At 36.4% G+C, this 21,883-nt stretch overlaps 2 protein-coding genes across 3 annotated transcripts; one reads left to right on the top strand and one right to left on the bottom strand.

Annotated features, from left to right (window-relative positions):
* The first annotated feature begins 132 nt into the window (after positions 1–132).
* Positions 133–14,270, top strand: LOC129795389 (nucleoprotein TPR). 2 transcript variants are annotated; one of them, XM_055836624.1, is made up of 6 exons: positions 133–409; positions 847–6,512; positions 8,741–9,860; positions 10,959–11,116; positions 11,198–11,354; positions 13,665–14,270. In XM_055836624.1, the coding sequence occupies exons 1-6, from the start codon at positions 259–261 to the stop codon at positions 13,796–13,798; spliced, it is 7,386 nt and encodes a 2,461-aa protein (XP_055692599.1). In that variant the 5' UTR covers positions 133–258; the 3' UTR covers positions 13,799–14,270. The 2 variants fall into 2 exon arrangements, with proteins under 2 accessions (XP_055692599.1, XP_055692598.1); XM_055836623.1 differs by having other exon boundaries at positions 10,956–11,116.
* Positions 14,271–16,308: 2,038 nt separating this feature from the next.
* LOC129795413 (15-hydroxyprostaglandin dehydrogenase [NAD(+)]-like) lies at positions 16,309–21,883 on the bottom strand. The gene is made up of 4 exons (XM_055836654.1): positions 21,658–21,883; positions 20,987–21,541; positions 18,972–19,123; positions 16,309–18,758 (listed from the first exon to the last, which is right to left on the bottom strand). Exons 2-4 carry the CDS (start codon positions 21,482–21,484, stop codon positions 18,638–18,640), a joined length of 771 nt encoding a protein of 256 aa, XP_055692629.1. The 5' UTR covers positions 21,485–21,541; positions 21,658–21,883; the 3' UTR covers positions 16,309–18,637.

The raw sequence follows: 21,883 nt of genomic DNA, 5'->3' as shown, positions 1-21,883 counted from the left end.
TTTCTCTCTCCAACAAAGGCTGAAACGAGTTGAAAAGTCTCTGAAAGATTCATGAAAAATTCCCCATAAGCACTTACGTAATCAGCTACTATAGTCGACGAAATTTGTCCGCACAGGCGGCACGGGCAGCACACTGCAGGTAAATTTGGGATCATCGCATGTGAGTTGTGTGACGGAAGGAATAAAGACAACGCGAAGAGAATTTGTTGAATTATTTTGCTGTTCTATGCGAATTTTGCGTTGAAAAGTGCTTGAAAAATGGAAGAAGATTGCGACCGGGTGCTGCATAAGATCCTCCAGCAGGAGGAAATTGAGCAGATCCCCGTGGAATTGCGGAAGAAGCTTGAAGATTTCTACTCGGAGCGTCTCAGTGAATTCTACACCGCAAAGGCACTTCAATTGAATATTGGTGAGTTTTTTCACTTTATTCCGGGACAATGGGGCTCCAACGGGACTTCCTGGCCACGGTTGGAAGTCATTTTGGGTGTAAAAATGCGGGAATGGGGGATTTTTTTGCGATGGCTTCTCATGGAAGTCGCGTGTGAACATAACCTCAATGCTTTCTTGACAAAGTTGAATTTTTATATGAAATTTCACCTTTTTGGGGGTTTTTCAACCTCCGTGTGGCCCCAAAATGAAGCCCAAGAGCCCCTTTGAGATTTTATCTATGTAAAATGTATGATTTTTAATTGAATTTGTGGAAAAATAAAGATTTAAAAAACTTCCGGATGTTTTGTTTGATGCATAAGAGGGATGTTTTTGCTTCCCGGAAAGTTGATTTAGGAGCTTAATTGTGTGTCCGGGTGTGTATTGGTTGCTCATGGAGGATCTCTTGTTGTTGTTTAGAGAACATCCGGCAGGAATTAGAGACAAAAAATGGCGATTTGGTGGCAAAACTCCAGGATAGTGAGGCAAAGCTTCAATCCTACGATGAATTGATTAAGGAATTGCGCCAGCAACTTGACACAACTCGCAGTGAAGTGATCAAGTTGCAGGACACAGTGGCGCGGTATGAGAAGGAAGTCTATGAGTGTCGTCGTGAGAAGAATGCTGCTGTTGATGAGCGGGATTCGCTGCTAAAGATGGTTGAGAGGCGCGATGGGGAGTTGGAGCGTCAGAGTCACGATATTGCCACACTTCAGGGGCAACTGCAGGCAGCAATTGCAGCCAAATGCGAAGCTCTGGCTAAGATGGATGACATTGAGAGCAAGGAGATTAGTTTGAATTTCAAGGAGAAGCGCATGGAGCAGGAGAAGGAGATGCTAACAAGTCAGATTGTTACTCTCCGGGAGGATCTCAATCGGAACATTGCTGAAATGCAGACAATCCGTCGTGACAGCACTGTGAACAACATCAAGCTCGAGACTCAACTCACCCAGAAGACTGAAGAACTTCGGATTTCTCAGAGCACCATTGGGCACCTGGAGGAAGCCAATGCATCCCTTGTGACGAAGCTGGAGGAGCTCCAGACAAAGCTGCGCGAGATGCACGAGGAATCCGATAAAGTTATCATGACGTACCAGAAGGAGTTGGCCTCGAAGACGAAACTCGTGGAGATGCTGAAGGAGTCTGCGAATGAGAATCAGGAGCAAATCAAGGAGCTAACGGACTGTATAACGGAGCACAAGAAACTCCTTGATGAGGCAACGGAGAAGAGTGGGGAGTTGGAGACAAAACAGAAGGGGATTGATGTGAAGCACGCTGAAGAGCTGGAGGAACGTGAGGCGACAATTCAGCAGCTTCGGCAGGAGATTGAGCACGCCAATGAGTTGCTGAAGGAAGTTCAGGAGCAAAACTTGGAGCACGCCATCCAGCAACTTGCTCCATCGGCAGCAGCTACGAGCAGGATGATTAAGTCCGGAATGACCCTCACCGAGATCTACACGATGTACGTCAAGGCAACGGAGGAGCTGCAGGTAACAAAGAAGGAGAACAACCGGCTAAACCTTCAAATCCGGACGATCCTTCAGGAATTGGAGGAGAAGGCTCCGCTGATTAGGAAACAGAATTTGGAGTATCAGAAAATTGAAGAGGCCAACGCTGAGTTGAGTCAGCAGCTTGACAATCTCATGAAGCAACGCGTTGAGTCGGTGGAGGAGTTCAACAACACCGTAGCCAAGCTGAGCTACCTCGATCGGGAGAATAAGAAACTGAAGCAGAGTCAGGCTGATCTCGGTCGGCAGGTTTGTTTCCTCGTCAAGGAGATTGAACAAATGCGCGGAGGTTTTACGTCAGAGCACGATCAGTCCATTACATCAGACATGTCAGCCAATGAGGTGATTTCCAAGAAGCTCGTCACCTTCTCCGACATTCAGGAGTTGCAGGAGAACAACCAGAAACTCCTGAGTGTTGTGCGGGATCTGAGTTCGAAGCTCGAGGAGATGGAAGAGGCTGAAGCGAGTATGGACAAGGCGTCGTATGAGGCAAAGATTGCCACCTACTCCAAACGCCTGAGCGAACTCCAAGCTGCTCAGGAGTATCAGACACAAATGATGAACGTCTGTATGCAGCAACGGGATCGTTATCAGAAACTCTATCAGGATGTTCTCAAGAATAGCGGGAAGATCTTCAATCTGGACGGCTCCCTAAGTGGACAGGATCAAATGGAGACAATGGAAGAGGAGACTCCTCTCGCTTCCAACAGCAGCGTGACCTCCAATGAAAATACCCAAATTAAAGACAAAAAGATCACCGAACTCGAAGGCAAGATCAAGGAATCAGCTGAGCAGCTAAAGACGCTCAAGGAAGAATATGAGAACTACCGCAAGGAACGTGCAACGAATGAAAAGATGCTAAATGAGCAATTTGAGACGATGCGCAGTGAAATTCTCTCTTTGACATCGTCAAATTGCAAACTAATGTCAACGGTTGAATTCAACACGGAACAGATTAAGCTTCAACAGAAGAATGCAGCAACGTACAAGAAGCAAATTGAGACACTTGAGGCACGCAATAAGAACTACGAGATCTCCATTGTGAAGCACGAACAGACAATAATGATTCTCAAAGATGAAGTAATGAAATCCCAGAAGAGTCTCACAACAGCCGAGGTTACAGCGCAAAATCTGAAGCAAGAACTACAAATTCTCCGTGATGCTGAATCACGTCTCAGGGCAGAACGGGATGCTCTGCACCGGGAGAGGCATAGCAATAATCTCCTGATGAATAATTTGGAGATGCTAAAGGTAAGTTTTGAACGCTCAGAGGCGGAGGGGAAACTCCGGCTGGAGTCACGCCTTGATGAGGCAACGCGTGAATGTTCCGGGCTTAGGAGGCGTCTGCAAGAGGAACAGGATCGTTTCCGTGAATTGGCTCAAGATCTTGAGCGTCAAACGGAGACAGCAAAGAAGCGTATGCACGATGAGGTGGCTCAAGTGGATAAGATTCGTGATGAATTGCGTCAGAGCAGGGAAGACGTAGCAGCGAAGACGAAACAAATTGAGGAACTTAGCAGGAAGCTTCAGGACAGCTTGACACCGCATAAAGGTGATAATCCCATTGCTCAGGCACAGAAACGTGTAAAGGAGATTGAACTGCAGAACAGTGAGTATCGCATGGAGATTGAATCACTGCAAAAGGAACTCATGACGACGAAGGAGAATGTGCAGCAGTACTATAAATTGTCGGAGAATGCTGAGAAGGAATTGCGAGATATGAGTACGGAATATGAAGCCTTCAAGGCGGCAACAAATGCTGAGTTGACAAAACTCAAAGAGAGCGAAGCTGCGCTGAAAATGCGTGTTGAAGAACTAGAGACGGAGATATCACTTCAGATCACGGGAGCTCAACTAAATCTCGGGCAGGATGAGACGAAACAACTGCAGAAGGCTCAAGTTGAGCTACGGGATGTCCTGCAGAAGTTGAGTGAGGCAAATCGTGAACTGCGTGATGCAAGAGATGAGCAGAATAGCCTGAGGAGTGCTCTGCAGAGTGTTGAGGCGAAGTATGCGAACGAAATGGTGCTTCATTCGAGCGATCTCCAGGCAATGAGTAGCCTTAAGGATGATGTGAATAAGTTGAAGGAAGACGTTGGGAAATACAAAATTCAGCGTGATCGTGCAATTGAGGAGCTTGAATGCACAAAACGTGGCTGGCAGGAAACTGAGAAGCACGTTCAGGCTGAACGGGCTGCCATGGAGGAGCGTCTTAAGGATCTCGATGCACAGAATGCGGTCCTGCATAATCAGTTGCAGGAACTAAGTTCAAAACTAACATTTGTCGGCTTTGGTGGACAAGAAGGACAAGACAGGGATGATTCAAGCGTTGCAGACTCTTCCCTGATCAACAGATCAATCACCGATGAAGATGCAAAGACAAACCCAGGGCAGTTGTTGCAGATCATCAAGTATTTGCGCAAGGAGAAGGACATTGCGTATGCCGAAGTGGATGTTTTGAGGGCAGAAAACATTCGTATAACATCTGAGACGAAGTTGCTGCAAAAGAAGTTGGAAGATATGAGTTCAGCCCTGATGAATGAACGAACAAAGTCCGAAGTTGAGATTGTTAGTGCGAGTAAGCATGAAGATATTCTGCGGAAGATGGAGACACTCAATGCCATTACGGATAGCAATAGGAGCCTGCGCGAAGAACGGGACTTGCTTCAAGGGAAGATTAGGGATCTAACAGATCACGTAGCGAAGGTTGAACTGGAGTTGTTCCCACTTCAGGAGAAGAATCGCGAGATTCAGGCAAAGATTGATGAGCGTGAAGCTGAGAATGCCACCCTTCGTGTTGAGGTACAGCGTTGGCGTCAACGGGCAAATCAACTTATTGAGCGTAACAACAAAACAAACCCAGACATCTATAAGAATCTTCAGAATGAGCGTGAGAGTTTGGCGAAGATGTTGACGAATGAACGGGAAATTATGAAGAAGACGCAAGAAGAGTTGACGAGTTTGAAGGCTGAGCGGACACGTGTTGATGCCGAAATGGCGAATCTGACGAAACAAGTCTTCACGTTAACGGATGAGAATAAGAAGCAAACGGAAGTGTTGCAGAATCAACAGGCAAACAATACAAAATTGCTGCATGAGTTGATGGAAGTGAAGAACTCCATTCTCGTGAAGGAGGATGAAGTGAAGAAGTTAACGGATGAGATTGCAACCAAAGAAGCAACAATGACTGAAGTGAAGAATAAGGAGATGCAAATTAGGAAGATTGCCAAACGCTACAAGGATCTCTACTATGAGCTGAAGAATAAGGAGGGTGAGAAGGAGACGGATGCAACTGAGGAGACCGGACAGGCCATTGAACCGGGAACATCGAAGCAGGATCAGGCGTCACTTCAGGAGAAGGTTACCGAGCTAAATGCTCAATTGTTTAGCAATCAAGAGGAGATAGATGCCCTGAAGAAGGACAATGAAACCCTCAAGCAGCTTCGTGAGGCAAATGAGAGGAATATGCAGCTGCTCAAGGATGCAAAAACAAAACTCATAACCATGCAGGAGTCAAAGGGAACAATTAGCAGGGAATTGGCAAATGCAAAGAATCAACTTCAGTCTGTTGAGCAATCGCACGATCTGGTGATTGCTGAGCTAAAGGGGCAGTATGAGAGCCGTTTGGCGCGCCTTGAGAAGGAATTGGGTGAGAGCAAGGAGAATCAGGATACAATAGTTCGTCTTCAGCGTGACAATGAAGCCCTTGTTTTGCGTGTTAATCAACTTCTGCGACAACTCCAGATGCCACAGGGTGCTAAGCCGTCAACGAGTACAAGTACAACGGATAAGAGCATCAGTGAGTCCCCAAGGACGGCAAATGTCAAGCCAATGGCTGGTCCGAGTCACCAATCGGCCACTGTTACCCCATGGAGAGGCGGTGAGACTCCATTGGCGAGTATTCGTCCAATGTCCGTGCAGAATCGCACAGCAGCTGTACTCCCAACGAATGTTGCCGCAGTTCAAGGATCAAGCTCAAGTGTAACAGCCTTGGTGCCGCCACAACAACAAGTTCATACAACTGGCAATAATTCCGGTGAGGCGATGTCTTCATCACCAACCAGCTCGCACACAGACTACATGCCAGCAACGAGTTCAGCAGCCGTTGTCGTGGCAGCTGTACCACCAATGGGAACAGCTTCAACACCAGCTGAGAGCTCCCAAGAAGCCGAAAGTATCCCAACGGGTAACAATGGGGAATCCTCCTTTTCATCATCAACATCGCAATTGGTTGTATCCGGTGGGCAGCAACAGCAGGCAGTTGCTCTTGTTTCTCCACGCGTTGAGGGGGGAACATCATCACAGAACATTATTGCGCCGCAGATTAATGAACAAAGTCAAACTCCAAGTACTTCCGGGACGTCATCCTCCTCGTCGGCCCTGTCGAATCAAGCCGTTGCAATTAGTAGTCATCATCAGGCGTCATCCAGCAGCACGGTGACTACCACACAAGCGGGAACGCATAAACGCCCCAGAGATGTCGAGGGAGACAGTTCAACGGGGAATGCTGAAGATACTGGGGACAAGGCACAGCCACAGATGAAACGAACACGTGTTCAGGCTGGTGAAACATTCCAGGTGAGCTAAATGATTCATTTTCTTTATTTATTTTTTGTTTTTTGAAAAAATATGTCCGAAGAAATATATTTTTTTAATTATTAATTATTTAGCCGTAAAAAGCCGTGAAATTCAGTCCTTGGGAATTAAAAAAAAATTTCTTTAAGAAAAAAAAAGAAATAAAATTAAAAAAAGAAATTTAAATTATAAAATCTTTATGAAAATAAGAAAATAATCAATAATAGAAAATCATTTTCTCAAGGAAAAAGATATTTTCATAAAGATTTAATAATTTAAATTTTGTTTTTTTATTTAATTTATTTTTTGATTTTAAAGAAAATGGTTTTTTATTCCCAAGAACCAACAAAATTATTATAATTATTTTTTTCAAGAATATTATTTAAGAAATTCAACAATTTTCTTTTAAAGGGTGGTGGTAATATGGATAATTTTTATTTTTTGTAAAAAGTTAGCACAAACTAAAAGCTTAGGAATGATCCAAAACAATTAAACCAATATTTTTGTCTGTTTTTTTTTTTAGTTCGAATTCTGAACATTATTCTAAATTTGAATTTTCCCAAAAAAAATCAATTAAGAATTTTTCTATAAAACTTGAACTTTTTTTTTGAATATACATAAAAATTTCTCAAGTTTTCTTGTGAAAAAATTATTATTCTGCATTTTCTTGAGAATTTATAAAGTAAAAAAAAATAATTAAGATTTCTTTAATTTTCTTGGGAAAAATTAAGATTTGTCGAGTTTTTTTTTTTTAAATTTTCTTAAGAACTTTTCAAGTTTTTTCAAGATTTTGTCATGTTAGCTTGAGAAAAAATTAGGATTTTGTAAATTTTATTAAAAACTTTTTAACTTTTCTTTAAAAAAACTTAATATTTTGTAAAATTTCTTAGGACTTTATCAAGTTGTTTTTTTATGAAAAATTAAAGATTTCAAAATTTAAGATTTTTAAAATTTTCCCGAAAAGAAATTAAGATTTCTTGAGAATTTTTAAAATTTCTTTTCAAGAACATCTCTAGTTTCTTGGAAAAAATTTAAGATTTCTTAAATTTCCTTAAAAAATTCTCACGTTTTCTTAAGAAAAAATTAAGATTTCTTGAGATTTATTAAATTTTATCAAGAACTTTTCACGTTTCCTTGAGAAAAAGTAATATTTTGTAAATTTTCTTAAGAATTATCAAGTTTTTTAAAGAAAAATTAACATTTCTTAAATTTTATGGATTCCTAAATTTAAGATTTTTTTTTAAATTTTCTTTAAAAAAAATTAAGATTTTTTGCGATTTAAAAAAATTTCAAGAACATCACAAATTTTCTTGGGAAGAATATATGGTTTTTTAAAATTTTCTAAAAAACTTTTCAAGTTTTCTTGAGATTTCTTAAATTTCCCCAAGATTTTGTCAAGTTATCTTTTTGTTCTTTAAATATTAAGAACTTCTCAAGTTTCTTCATGAAAGACCTAAGATTTATCAAGAAAATCATAAAATTTCTTAAGTTTTCCGTAGATTTTTTCTAGAAATCTAACGGGCTTCTAAGTTTGTAAAATATGTTTTTTTTTTAAGTCTTGCAAATATTGTTTTTGAAGAGTTTTAAAAGTTGGTTAGAAGCATCGCAAAATTGGGTTCTAGAAGTCTTCTAAAAGAGTTTTTTTTTTAAATCGCTTCTTAATCGGTTTTTGACGATCTGTAAAAACGGATTTTGAAGCTTTGTAAAGACGATTATTGACGCTTTGTAAAAAGAATTTTTGAAGCCTCATTAAAACAGTATTTGAAGTCTTATTAAAACGGTTTTTGAAGCCTTATTATTACGGTTTTTGACGATCTTTAAATTCAGTTTTTAAAGTCCTGTAAATACGGTTTTTGAGAATCTGTAAAAAAAAAAGTTTTCAAAGACTTCTTAGTCGGTGTTTGACGTTTTGTGAGACCGGTTTTCAAAGTCTCAATATAACCCTTTTTGTAGCCTTGTAAAGGCAGTTTTTGACGATCTGTAAAAAGGAATTTTGAAGCCTTGTGTAGACGGTTTTTGACCCTCTACAAAGACAGTTCTTGAAGCCCTCCAGAGTTAGTTTTTGACGCTCTGTTAACGCTCTTCTAAACGAACTAAGAACTCTTCTTTTAACAACTTTTTTTAGTCTTCATAAGTTAGATATTTTCGGACATATTCATTTACTTCTTATTAGATCAGGCCTTATGAGTAGTTTAGATCCCAAACTTTGAATTTATTTTTTCAAAATTTAGGGTGTAAGTGAGTCAGGATTAGATGTTGAATACCAAGTTCCAACGTCGTCGCAGCGTGATCAGGAGGATGATATAATTGTGGTTGATTCGGAAGAGGAGGAAGACGATGGGATGGCCGATGAGGGAACACCCGATGATGGGCCATTTGATGATGAAGCCGACAACGGGGAGAGCTACGAGATGGAAGGGTATGAGCAGGAGCAAGAGATGGTGAACTACGATGAGGGCGATGGACCGGATATTGATGATGTTCCCTCAGATAATAATGAGGTGGAGGTTGATGATAGCAATGAAATTCCCAATCAGTCGGGTAGTAGTTCGAGCAATGGTGGGCAGATTGCCCCAGATGCAGGTAGTAGTACGTCACAGGTGGGTCAGAGTGGGGCTGAAATATCGCCAGAGCAACCAATTGAGGGCTCATCGTCGGCGCAAACGGCAGAAGTGCAGCAAATTCAGACAATTAGTAGTGGCAGTGAAGCTGGGTCGTCGACAGCTGTTGCAACGCCTTCATCGCACAACACGTGGCGTCAGATGGCGCCGCGTCAGCAACAGTCTACGTCGCATTTGGTGCTGATTCAGCAATCGTCGTCGGGGTATGAACCAGAGACGGGTGATGAGAGGATTGTTCCGAGTACGCCAACATTGTTTGCCCCACGACGGGCGGATGGTTTCAGTGAGGCAATTAGTTCGCCACATCCGCAAGTTCCGCATGCAGCGAGATTCACCTTCACCGAAGCCACGCGTGCCAATCAATCGGCTCTCGTGCCAGGAGTTGAGGGAATGGATGATACGCAGATTGATTTGTCGCAATTGGATGAAGCGAATGCCTCAACAACGGGACGAAGTGTCCCAAATACGCCAAAACTCATCTCCTCGCCGCATGATGTTGATGCGGGTGAGGGTTCAAGCCAGCAGACAACGGTGCAGCAGTCACAGGCGCAACAAACAGCCGATGATCAGTCCCATCAAGGGGATGAGCAGCAAGAAGCGGAAGATTTACGTAAAGACCCAGAAGCGGGTACGAGTCAAATGCAACCGGAGATTGTTATTCAACACGTTGATGATGAGGAGAATGACGATGAAGACGATGACGACGATGAGGATGAAGATGATGATGGAAGTAAGTAGAAGAAATTAGAATAGTTAGCTGTGTTTCTTTCCGACACAGCTTTTGTGTACCGAGCAAAATCGAAAGTTGTCAGATCGGGTGCAAAGTTGGGATGAGCACGAATTAGGGTCTCCACATTCCAAAAAACGTATGCGCCAAAAAAATTTTTTTCCGGCCGGCCAAACCGGAAACCCCCCAATTTTGTTTTGCCTATATCTCAGCCCCTGTAATTGCTAAAAATCTGAAATTTTTATATGTTGTAGGGGACATCAATACCTTTCCAACGATACCTCATTTTCGAAAATCGGTCAAGCGGTTCAGTCAATATTGTCGTCAAATTTTTTCATCGAAAATCGACCATAACTCGAAAACAACTTGACCGATTTTGATCAACACAAGCTTAGATGAAAGTTCTCAACAAACCCTATAACTCTCTAGAACATCCGAAGTTTCAAAAGTGACCGCTAGGGGGCCAAAAATCAAAAACAAAATTTTCGATGAGTTTTCGATAAATATCTCGAAAACGCCATTATCGATTTGCTTCATTTTTTGATATAGCATACTACAACATCTATTTATAAAAAAAAAATTAAAAAAATTATGTCGCCATTTTGAAAATATTGAGTTCCAAATTTGACATGTTATATCTCGGGTTCTACAAGTCCGATTTTGATCAACTCAAGCGCAAATGAAATGTTTCGTGAAACCCTACAAATGTCTAAAACATTGCAACTTCGAGAAATGACCGCGAGAGGCGCTAAAGTCAAAATCAAAATTTTCGAAAATTTCGAACTCGAATATTTCGAAAATGCCATTATCGATTTATTTCATATTTTAATATGTTATAGTTGAGGTTAAGACCTTTCTAACGATAGGTCAAAATCGAAAATCTATGGAGCCGTCCCCGAGATATGGCGTTTTAAAGATTTCTTAGTGGATTACTTTTCAACTTTTCCCGACTTTGCGCGTATTTAAATTAATTTGCGTTATAGTTTGCTCTCACAAAATTGGTACACTGAAAGAAATACAGCTCTCGTAAGCTTGGTCAGCTTACCAGTACATTTTTTTTCCACTGTTCTGATTGTTTTTCTGTGTGTTTGAAACAAGCAGATGAAAATGATTCGGAAACTCTCGCGCACACAGCATCAACATCCGATAGAGCCAAGTCTGATAAGGAGGATTCCAATTTGCCAAGCGGTGAGGAGCCCGAGGGGACGGATGGTGTTAGTTCTGAAGGTGAAAAGGCCCCAGGAACTGAGGGGATTGAGGTGAGTTTGTCTTTTGAAAGAAAAAAAAACGATTTTTTTTAAAGGAAAAGTGTAAAGAAGAAGAATTTCGTTAATTGGCAGATTGAGGAGGGACGCGAAGCTGAGGCATCAACAACACCAAGTATTAATACGCGTTCCCGTTCAGCGGGATTACAGCCAACGCCGCAAGTGGCGAGACGCGGTGTTGGACGCCCAGCACGTGGAAGGACACCAATTGTGTGGAATCAAGGAGGACGCGGTAAGTGCACTGATTTTTTAAATTTGATTTAAAAGAATTTAATTTGATGGAAGACAGAAAAGATCTTTTCTCTACTATCTTTTTATTTTAATTAATAAACTGCAAAGAAAGTCTTTAAAAATTATTTTTAACTTCTATATAATAAAAATTCCAAAGAAAAGGAAAAAAGGAGTTTATACGTATTCCACAGAAAAATCATGTATTAGAGGAAATTATTGCGATATGCGGAATTTTGTAGATAAATACAAAATGGATAAAGTCCTTTTCATAAATTGTTTTAAAAAAGTAATTTTAAATTAGGAAATAATCATCCAAAATTTGGAAATTGTATTTTTTTATTAAACCTTCACTTAATAGGGACAAATACAGGAACTATTAAAGGATTTTTAAGTAAATTTTTAAACTCTTTAAAGTCAAGAATTTTTTCAGTTATAAAATTATAAATTCAGTTATTCATATAAATGAAAATTACAGAATAAAAATTTAACACAATTCAAAAGAAGAAATTCAAAAATTCTAAAAAAAAAAGTTTAACGAAACACGAAATGTTCCGCAAAAGGTAAAACTACAATAGTTTCATTGAACACGTGAGTGTGAAAAACGTTTCGTAACTAGTTCATTAAACGTTAAGTTACGAAACTAGTTTAGTTGAACGAAGAAAGAAAAACAATGAAACTTCTTCTTTAAAATATAATAAGACCAAAACAAGTTTCATAATTATTATTAGTTTGAATAGCCCAAAGCTCATTCTATCCCATATTATTAGATTCTTTGAAAATAAAACTTCTAAACTAGTTTTGTTCAATGCTGTTAAAATAAGAATTTCAGAATTTTACGAAACACAAAAAAAATTTCGTTGAGCTTTAGCACAAGAAATTACTTCCAAAGAATTGAAAACTAAAAGTTTCTTCAAAAGAAATTAGTTTAAAAAAACAAAAAAAAACCGACATAAAGTATTTTCTAGGAACTTAATTAATCCAAATCTTATTTCGCAAACATGCTTAGAACGAAACTTGTTTCCTATTTGTGTGTTAGCCGCGTCTACTTTTGTGTTTTGAAGTAGTTCTGCATTTTTACGTACAACGAAACAAACCGAGGGCTACATTTGTAAAACCGGATAACTTTCTATGTGCTCCGAACTGAATTAGTCGATTTTTTTACAAGGTAGCCCACGAAACGTGTTCTTCGGATTTTTTTTTCATTTCTTTTCATGAAGTTTCAAAAAAAATTTTTTTTCATTAAACTGGTTACATTTTTTTTACGTAAAACAAACTGATTTCGTTTTGTCTTAAGTTTAACGAAACTAACTTCATTTCTTTACGTTCAACGTACTAATTTTGTATTTTTCAATTCAATGAAACTGGTTCCATTTATTATTTTTAACGAAACTAGTTTAGTTTATTACTTTTAACGAAACTAATGCACCTATTTTTTTATGTTTTACAAAATTAGTTTTGTTTTTACTTTCAACGAAACTTCTTTTGAAATTTTTCATTCAACGAAACAAGTTTCGTGTTTTTTTTCAAGTTTTGAAAAATTTATAAAAAATTATCAGTCGGGTAAACCTTATCGAATATGTTGATTTTTAATAACACGATGCGTTTAAAATTAATTACGTGTAGTACAAAAAATTAAAATTATAGACATTATTTTTTTTTTAATAAATCGTTTAGTTTATCTAAAAAAAAATTAGTTAAGAAAGTTCAAAGACAATTAATGGGGTAGATTCTGATATAAATCTTTTCTTTTTTTCTTACAATTCATCAGTTAAAAGACTTTTGGTATTCTGGGAAAAATCTTATAAGATTTTGACATTTTATTTGTTTATTTTAATCGGGTTTTTGAAGAAAAATTAATTTATCCAAAATTCCTTAAAGATTTTTTAAACTGTTTTTTGGAACAGTAAATTCTTTTTTCTTTTTATGTAGCACGGCAATTAAACGATTTATAATTATTAACTGTCACAATCTTACAATTTTTATCAGAATCGACCCTAAAGTTTTTTTTTATGAAAACTTTCATAGATTTCTCTTGAATTTTTCATTGAAAACCTTGAAAGAAATTCAATTGAAAAATACTTTTTTTTAGGAAAAAAGTCATTTTTTACCTTATTTCCTATTTGTTTTAAGCCTGATTAAGGCTTCGTCCTAATCCTTCTAAATGTTAAAAAAAAGAAACTTGAGAAAAGATCTTTTTCTGGAGATATTTTTCTTCCAAATTTGTAAGACTTCTGTTAATGTTAACTTCGTAGTTAGAATGAAAAAAAAAAAGATTTTTTTATGATTATGCTTTATGCTCATCAATGTGTAGGTTCAATGGGCGTCAGGGCTCAGCCTGTGATGCAGGAACCGAATTCAGTGAATCGCAACACGTTCCAACAATCACCACGTGGTCAACGTGGACGACGAATGCGTCGACCAAGTGGAAACTTTTTGCGGTACTAAAAAACTCAATTTTCTCTCCTCTCCTCCTCCCACCCTTTATCACGTGTTAGCATCTAGCCCCTGCCCTGTCCCTTCCCTCCGTATCAAAAGCATTTCCATAAGAAAAAAAAATATTGGAATTATAATAAAAAAAAATAGATATAAAAAAAAGAAAACAACATAAACAGAAACATAATACAGGCATAACCCCTCAAGAAATAAACATTTTAATTAATTAATTAATTATTTTTATTAAATGGTATAGAAACCCGTTTTTTTGATCAAGTTGTAATAATTAAAAACTTTTCACTTTCATTCTTGGACATTGAAGAAAAATCATTTTGTTGTAAAACTTTGAACTGAAAAGGATAATGATTCTTTTTTTTTTTTTTAAATAAAGATGAGTTGAGAAATAAATAATTGTAGACGATGGTAAATGATGGAAAATAGATCAGTAAGAGATACAAGAAGAAATAAAGAATTTCAGCGTAAATTAGCTATTTTATTGCACATTTACTCCTCACAATTTCACTTTTAATTTCTACTTTCATTTTCTTTTTGTTTAATTTTTTGGTTTTCTTTTTGGAATTTTTCTCGGTGAAAAAATAGCAAATTGGCAGTTTGTTTTCGTTTTGCGTATTTTGAGAACGGTTATTATTCAATATGGCGGATTTTTAGGATGTACAAATGCAGCAAACTTCAGGCAGACGCTTTGGTTAAGAAAATGTTTAACTTTTGGCTTTAAATTTTGTGAAAAAGAAAGAGAATTATTGCATTGAAGGTAAGGAATAATCGTAGTTACACCGAAAAAAAAATATGCTAGAGGTTTAGAGAATCGTTGTTCACTGGGGCTCGTCGCTAAAGTAGTGGACTTGATTCCCCAATATAGAGACACACGAGTCACTAGAATTGATTGTCACAATGACAAGAATTCTAGTAGTTCGTGTATTTGATTTTATAGCAGCCGTGACATATTGGCAATAAACAGATGGCGTTAGTGGTATTTTTTTTATTTTGAAAATAGAGAATATTATTTATTGCATTGAAATTAATAATATTTATAAAATAAAAAATTATATTCGAAATAAAATGAAAAGAATGGGATCTGTAATTAATAATATACCAACAGACCTATATAGGGAGCCTCTTTATGCATTTACATAAGAAAAAATCTTTTAAAAATTTATTTATTTGCATAAATTGAATTTAATCTTTTTTTTTATAAATCTTTATATTCTCTTTTTCTTCAACTTTTGTCATAATGATTAGATTCTCGGATGATTAATGAAGTGCGTTACAAGAATATGTCAAACGAGTCTGATACAAGAACAGAAAGATGCTTTGAGTGCCATGGTCCGGCAAAACTGAAACATGATTTTTTTTTAATTTTCATAAAAAATGTTGTAGGAGTGAAACCAAACAACTACAAAGAGACAAAAGCGAAAAAAAAACATTTTTTAAAAAATCCGTTTTGGGTTGAACCCCATTTATTCTCCATTTCCACAATTTATTTTGATTAGATTGACATCCTATACAGAGAATAAAAGCTTCAAGGCCAGACCAAGCTCCTCTTGTTCCCCTAGCCACTGTTCCTTTCTCCCAGGGAGAGCTCTAATAGTTCTCTTCCAGGCCACGAAAAGGCATCCTCGTGTCTGTACGTGGAGGGAGAGGATGGCTGGGCAATCAACACCGTGGAACGAAGACTGTGCCCCGGAAACCGGCAAAATTCTACAGCATGAAGATACTCTTCTTGGGAGACCTCCCCCTCGCTTACAATTTGAAGGTAGTGCGAGGAGCTCCCCGTCCCGCTCAAGCGGACTGCAACGATCAAAAAAACAAAACAAAATTCCAAGGTCCAGTGCGACTATGCAACATCATGAGCTACTTACCCCAATAGGGAACGGGGGGGCACGCAAGGGAGGCTCTCTAGGAAGTGCCGGAGTGTCCTCTTCACACGAAAAACTGTCAGGGAGCCGTGTACTGACGGACTCCTCCGTGATGACCGTCAAATTGCGTCTTACACACAGAGAGAAATTGCCCAATTTGAGTGCAACGTGATTGCTGAGAGAGACAATGCTTTGTCCGGAATGCGCGTAGGATATTTTTGAACAATTTCCTCTCTCTATGCAAGAAACATAGCGCCTCCTCAATCCCCGTGGCTTCTTTTGTGTTGACCTTGAATATCTTGAGGAGGAATTAACGTGTAGAGGCGGCGTATACCTAGAGGTTTTTCCAAAGGATCCCACGAAGATGATGCTGAGGATGAGCATTAACACGGAGGTCATCATGAGGGTGGTTGGACGTAACTCCGGCAACAATTTGGAAAAATGCCTCGTACAACGCCTTTTATAGAATTCACGAATTGTCCTTTGTGTGTTTGTATAATTTGTATCCGAATCCTCGGCTTTTACAGCTTTCACTCCTTTTCACGTCAGCCCACTCACTGCACCGCACAATTTCCTTCACTTTTTAGCGGTTGAGAGAGAATAAAAAACTTGTCCCTTCCACATTTTCAGGGAAACAGACATAAATGAAAATAATTTATTTTTATATTGACAAAATGTAAACATAACCAAAGCATTGCGATAAAATTATTGCAGTTGTATTGCAGTTCTTGATTTAGTACCGTGGTGACATCTTCACAGATTTCTTGTAACTAAATTCATTGGAGACAAATAGTCTCAGATTCAGTGGCTCTATGTACCCATTCTGGAGACACACAGTCCACTGGGGCTACTCTCTGGGTGAGAGTAAAAATTTCTCTAGTTCTGGTGATTTTTTTTTTCGGTGTACAATTAAGGGAAACCTTTAAAATTAGTTAGTGTAAAAAAATCGTAAAAGAAATAGAAAAAAATAGGGAAAAAGGATAAATAAAAGATTGAGGTTAGAACAGCAACTTAACCTCAATTCTGAGCAATTTTTTGGTCCATTTTGCTAATCGCCTGAAGTTTATTTCCTTTTCAGAAAATATTTCTTCAAATTAATATTTTTATTAAATCTTTCAAAGATTTTAAAAATTTTTAACACTTTAGATAAATATAAAATTAAGGATTTAAAATTAAAAGTAAACATGTAGCGGTTGATAAGCTTTTAACCCTTTCACGTCTGCATGAAACATGGAAACATTGAAACATTAATTCTATAAATGATTTTAAAGGCCATTTAGGAGTCAAAACGTCTTCTTCAACGTAATTTTCACGTATTTCCAACTTAGAAAAATAATTAAATTCATTTTAATTCGATATAATAATATATTTTACTTTTGGGTCAGCGTATGACCCAATGGACGCGAAAGGGTTAAGCTCAAGAAATTTCAAATTATTAATTGAATAACGTTCCGTTCCGTATAGTATGTAATTTTGGTATAAAAGTTTCATTTTTTAATATTATTATTTATGGTAAAAATGGTATTAGTGGGGAATGAGAAAATGATAAAATTCATTATAATTAGTTAATGGATTATCTCTTAGATACACATTTTGATGTTTGCGTCACAATATTTAATTAAAAATCTATTTTTTCTACCATTTAGGCGTAAAAAGTAATTTTAAGGGTCTTCTTGAAGGTTTTTTTGAGGTTAATGATTAATAAAAGAGTTTTTTTTTAAAGAGTACAAAGCTTTAAAAACCATAATAAGGAAATCTTTAAATTCTTCTGAAATAGCGTGAAATATATATTTTTTTAAGAAAGGCTTAACTTTTCTCAATATTTCTTAAGATTTTTTTTAAAAATATCTAAAGTTTTGATAAGTTTCCTTTAGATTTCATCAATTTTTTTAAGCAAAACTCATGTTTTTTTAAGTCAGGCTATTTTATGCTAAATAAATAGTTTTAGATGATTTTACTTGGACGTCTTTGGATATCAAAATTCGTAAAAAAAAAACATCGATTAATATACACTCAGCCCAATTCAGTTCAACTTAAGAAAATTCAAGTTTCGCTTAAGGAAATATCTTAAGTTTTTTCTTAAAAAAATTAAAGTTTTTCTTCTTAAAACTTAGGGAATTTTAAGAGAGCTTAAGGCGGTCTTACTAAAGAATTTCCTCCTCAGTCTAACTTAATAAATAAAAATTAAGACATTTTAAGACGGTCTAACTAGTGAATTTCGCCCATAGATTAAAAATTTTCATTAAAGATCATTTTATTATTTTTAAATAAAAGAACTAATTCCTAATTTTTTTGTATTTAAAACATGATTCTACTTTTCTTTAAATAATAAAAAAAATATTTTTTTTGATAAAAATATTCTTTGTATCGAAAGTCTTTTCGTTATATTTTTTTTAACTACCTATCTTATTAATTCTTTCGATAAAAACTTCAAGATTAAAAAAAAATTCTCTTTTTTTAGAGAAATGTTTATTTTTTAATTCTTGAAGTTAAAATATTTGAATTCTTTTAGGATAAGGTAGAATTAAGCGATCAAGAAATCCTTAAAATTTGAAGAATTTTCTTTGAAATTTCAACAATCTTAAAACAAAAAGAAGTTTGTTTTAAGAAATCTTTAAAATTAGTTTGTTTAGAAAATAATTCTTAAGTCTCAAAGAATTTTTTTAAACCGATATCAAAACAATCTAATTTTATTTTTAAAAAAATCTTCAATGGCTTAATGTTTTTGAACTCTTTCTTTCCTTTAAAAGATTTTAAAAATCTTCTCAATATATTTTTTTTAAGGATTTCCTCATAAATTTTTCCCTCTTTATAGACCCCTAAAAGTACATTCCACGTCTAAAATATATAATTTTGTTTTATTAATTTAAGTTAATTTTTAATGTGAATGCATTTTAAAAATGATGATAGCTCGTTTTTTTTCTTTCCTTGGTGTGTGTGAATGTTCTTTTGTAAAAAACACAAACAAGCACATTTAGAGCTGAATGGCAGAATAGGGAATCTCCTTGGCGGACTTCCCATTGGCTATCAACCAAATACTTCCACTTGTGGCATCCTTTATTATTGGGATGATGCATTTTGCAACGTGCTCCAATCTGTCGGAAAAAGAAATTTTTCTTTTTTAATTTAGTATTAATTCTTTTTCAGTTTTTCAGCGACATTTCGTCTCTTTGATGTTTCCTTCATCAGGTCCAGGGAATATTTTTAGTTCCCATGTTGGGCCTGATGAAGGGCATACAGAAGACGCAAAATGTCAATCTTTTAATTAAATGATTAGACCCATAAAACAAATGAATAAAGGAACTCACTTTTGGGGCATTAAACCTTTAACATCCAACTGCCAGGCTTTTTCGTGATTTGGTGACTTGAAGCGCTTATTGTGGGATGACATGGCATTCTCCAGGAGTGCTGGACACACAACAATCACCCTCACGCCGGTTAGGTTGAAATGATAGGCGTCCTTTTGAAAGAATAAAAGATTTTTTTTTCATTAATTTCCCAGGGGAATCATCAGCAATGATGGTATCCCCTTCACCAATTAAATGAATAAAATAAATAAATAATTAATTTCCCACTAAACAAAACGATTGAGCCAATAAATTTTCAATCATAATTGAGTCAATCAAATTGATCAATAATTGATAAATCAATTGAGTCTGTCAATCGATTATTTGACCAAAAATTAGTTAATCTCAAGTCAATTCTGATTGTTCAATAATTGAGTCTCCATAAGGGGCCTACATTGAGTCAATCAATAATTGGTAATAAATTGATCAACTATTGATCAAATAATTTTCTTTAAATTTCTTATCAAACAGATGATCAATTTATGCTCAATTAAGAAACAATAAAAAATTAAGCCAATTTTAACTCAATTAATATTAATCAAGGATTGATAAATTGAGCAAATTAGCGTTCAGTTTATCTATGCCATTAAAACTTAAATAAAATTTTGTTTTTTAGTAAATGACATGATCTTAGAAAATGTTTTTACATTAAACACAAAATTTATGCGAAACACTTTTTTCATGATTGATTACTTATTGAACTGAACAAAAATTGATGATTAATACGATTAAGCAATACTTGTTGATAAATTGATGATTAATTATTCTCAATCAAACAGATTGTCTAATTATTGAGCAATAATTGTCTATCAAACTGATTGATCAACTATTGGTCAATTATTCTAAAACAGATTGATTAGCAATTGACCAATAATTATCTATAAAACTAATTAATCAATTATTCTCAATCAGCCTGATTGACAATTGAGCAATAATTGTCTATCAAACAGATTGAACAATAATTGGCCAATTAATTCTAAATCAATCACATTGATTTGATTAATGAATCAAATTGAGCAATAACTGTTGATTAAATTGATAATCAAATTATTAATTATTCTCAGTCAAACAGATTGATTAATTATTGAGCAAGAATTATTGATTAGTCTTATAATTAATATTATTAATTAATTATTCTCGGATTGATTAATAATTAAGCAATATTTCCTTATAAATCTGATTGACCAACTATTGATCAATTATCCTTAATCAATCACATTGATTATCAATGAAGCCATAATTGTCTGTCAAATTGCCGATCAACTATTAATAAATTTATCTTAAACAGATTGATTAGCAACAATTATCTATAAAACTAATTGATCAATTATTCTTAATCAATCAGATTGACTAATTATTGAGTAATAATTGTCAATTGAACTTATATTATCAATTAATCAAATTGATTGCCAATTGAGCAATAATTGTCTATCAAACTGATTGATCAATTATTGATCCATTAATCCCAATCAATCAGATTGATCACAAATAGAGCAATAATTGTCTATTTAATTGATCAACTATTGATCAATTATTTTCATTCAATTGTATTGATTATCAATTGAGCCATAATTGTATGTCAAATTGACTATCAAACTAATTGATAAACTCTTGATCAATTATTCTCAATCAATCGCATTGACTGATTGTTGAGCGATAATTGTTGATTAATCTGACAATCAATATTATTGATTAATTATTCTCGGAAAGTCTAATTATTCAATAATAATTGTCTATCAATTTGATTGATCAACTATTGACCAATTATTCTCAATCAATCAGATTGATTAACAATTGAGCAAAAATTGTCCGCCTTTCATTCAACTTATCTTCGAATTATGGCCGCCCTATACTTTTCTTAAAAATTGTCTTTCAAACTGATCGATCAAAAGTTGACCACCTCAATATTGAGCTCAATAATTGATCAGTTAATGGCCAAAATTTGTTTAATTGAGTGATTCGACACGTCTTCTTACCCCACAGGAGCGCGAAAGCGCTAAGATGGCATGCTTGGTGGCTGAGTAGATGGGTGTTGAGATTTGGGGACGAACACTCGTGGCTGAGCCAATGTTAATGACAACCCCACCGCGTCCCCCACTGTTGCGTCCCATAAATCTCTGCGCCAGCAACGTCCCCCGGATAGTTCCATTGAGATTCACATCAACTTCCAACTCCCAGAATTTATCATTCCAAATTTCCGCGTTATTGATGACAATGTCAATGCTATCAAATTCCGTCATGGTGGTCTGGAAGGCCTCCTCGTACTGCGAGTAGTCCGTCACGTCGCAGTGGCAAAACAGGACACGCTCCTTCCCGAAGGTTTCACCCAATTCGTCGGCTGTGTGCTCCCCTGCGTCGGAATCTAAATCGCAAATGGACACCTTCCCGCCATGCCGGAGGATTTCTTCGCAGAAAGTCCTTCCCAAGCCCGTTGCAGCACCCGTCACAAGGGCCACCTTATCCGTTAGATCCATCCTTTGCCGCCTGTCCAGCTGGTGAGTCCTCTTCAATCTTCCTTCTTCCCCCTTTTCCTGTTGCGGAAAAATTAAATTTCCATTGATTTTCTCTTCTGTTTGCATTTACTTCCGTGAAGGAATGTTTTCTCGGTGCAAAAGAATTTTCTTCTTTCCTCCAACTTTTTTTTTACCTCTTTTACTTGACTTTGAAGCCACAAAAAATCTCTCTCACGAGCACAGTATTCAGGAGGGGCTCAAAATGGGCTAATTAGGATTTATTTGGGAACATTTTGGGCACAACAATAACACAGACAACACACACCCTTCTTATGGTGGCAAAGAAGTGATTCTATGGCGGAAGATTGCGCGCGCATATCGCCCTTCATCCTTGCTCCTTGTCCTTCATTGTCATTCCAT

The sequence above is a fragment of the Lutzomyia longipalpis genome, chromosome 4 (assembly GCF_024334085.1).
Source record: "Lutzomyia longipalpis isolate SR_M1_2022 chromosome 4, ASM2433408v1".
NCBI classification, from domain to species: Eukaryota; Metazoa; Arthropoda; class Insecta; order Diptera; family Psychodidae; genus Lutzomyia; species Lutzomyia longipalpis.
Note: the sequence above shows the minus strand (reverse complement) of the source record. Positions and strands in the feature narration are given on the sequence as shown.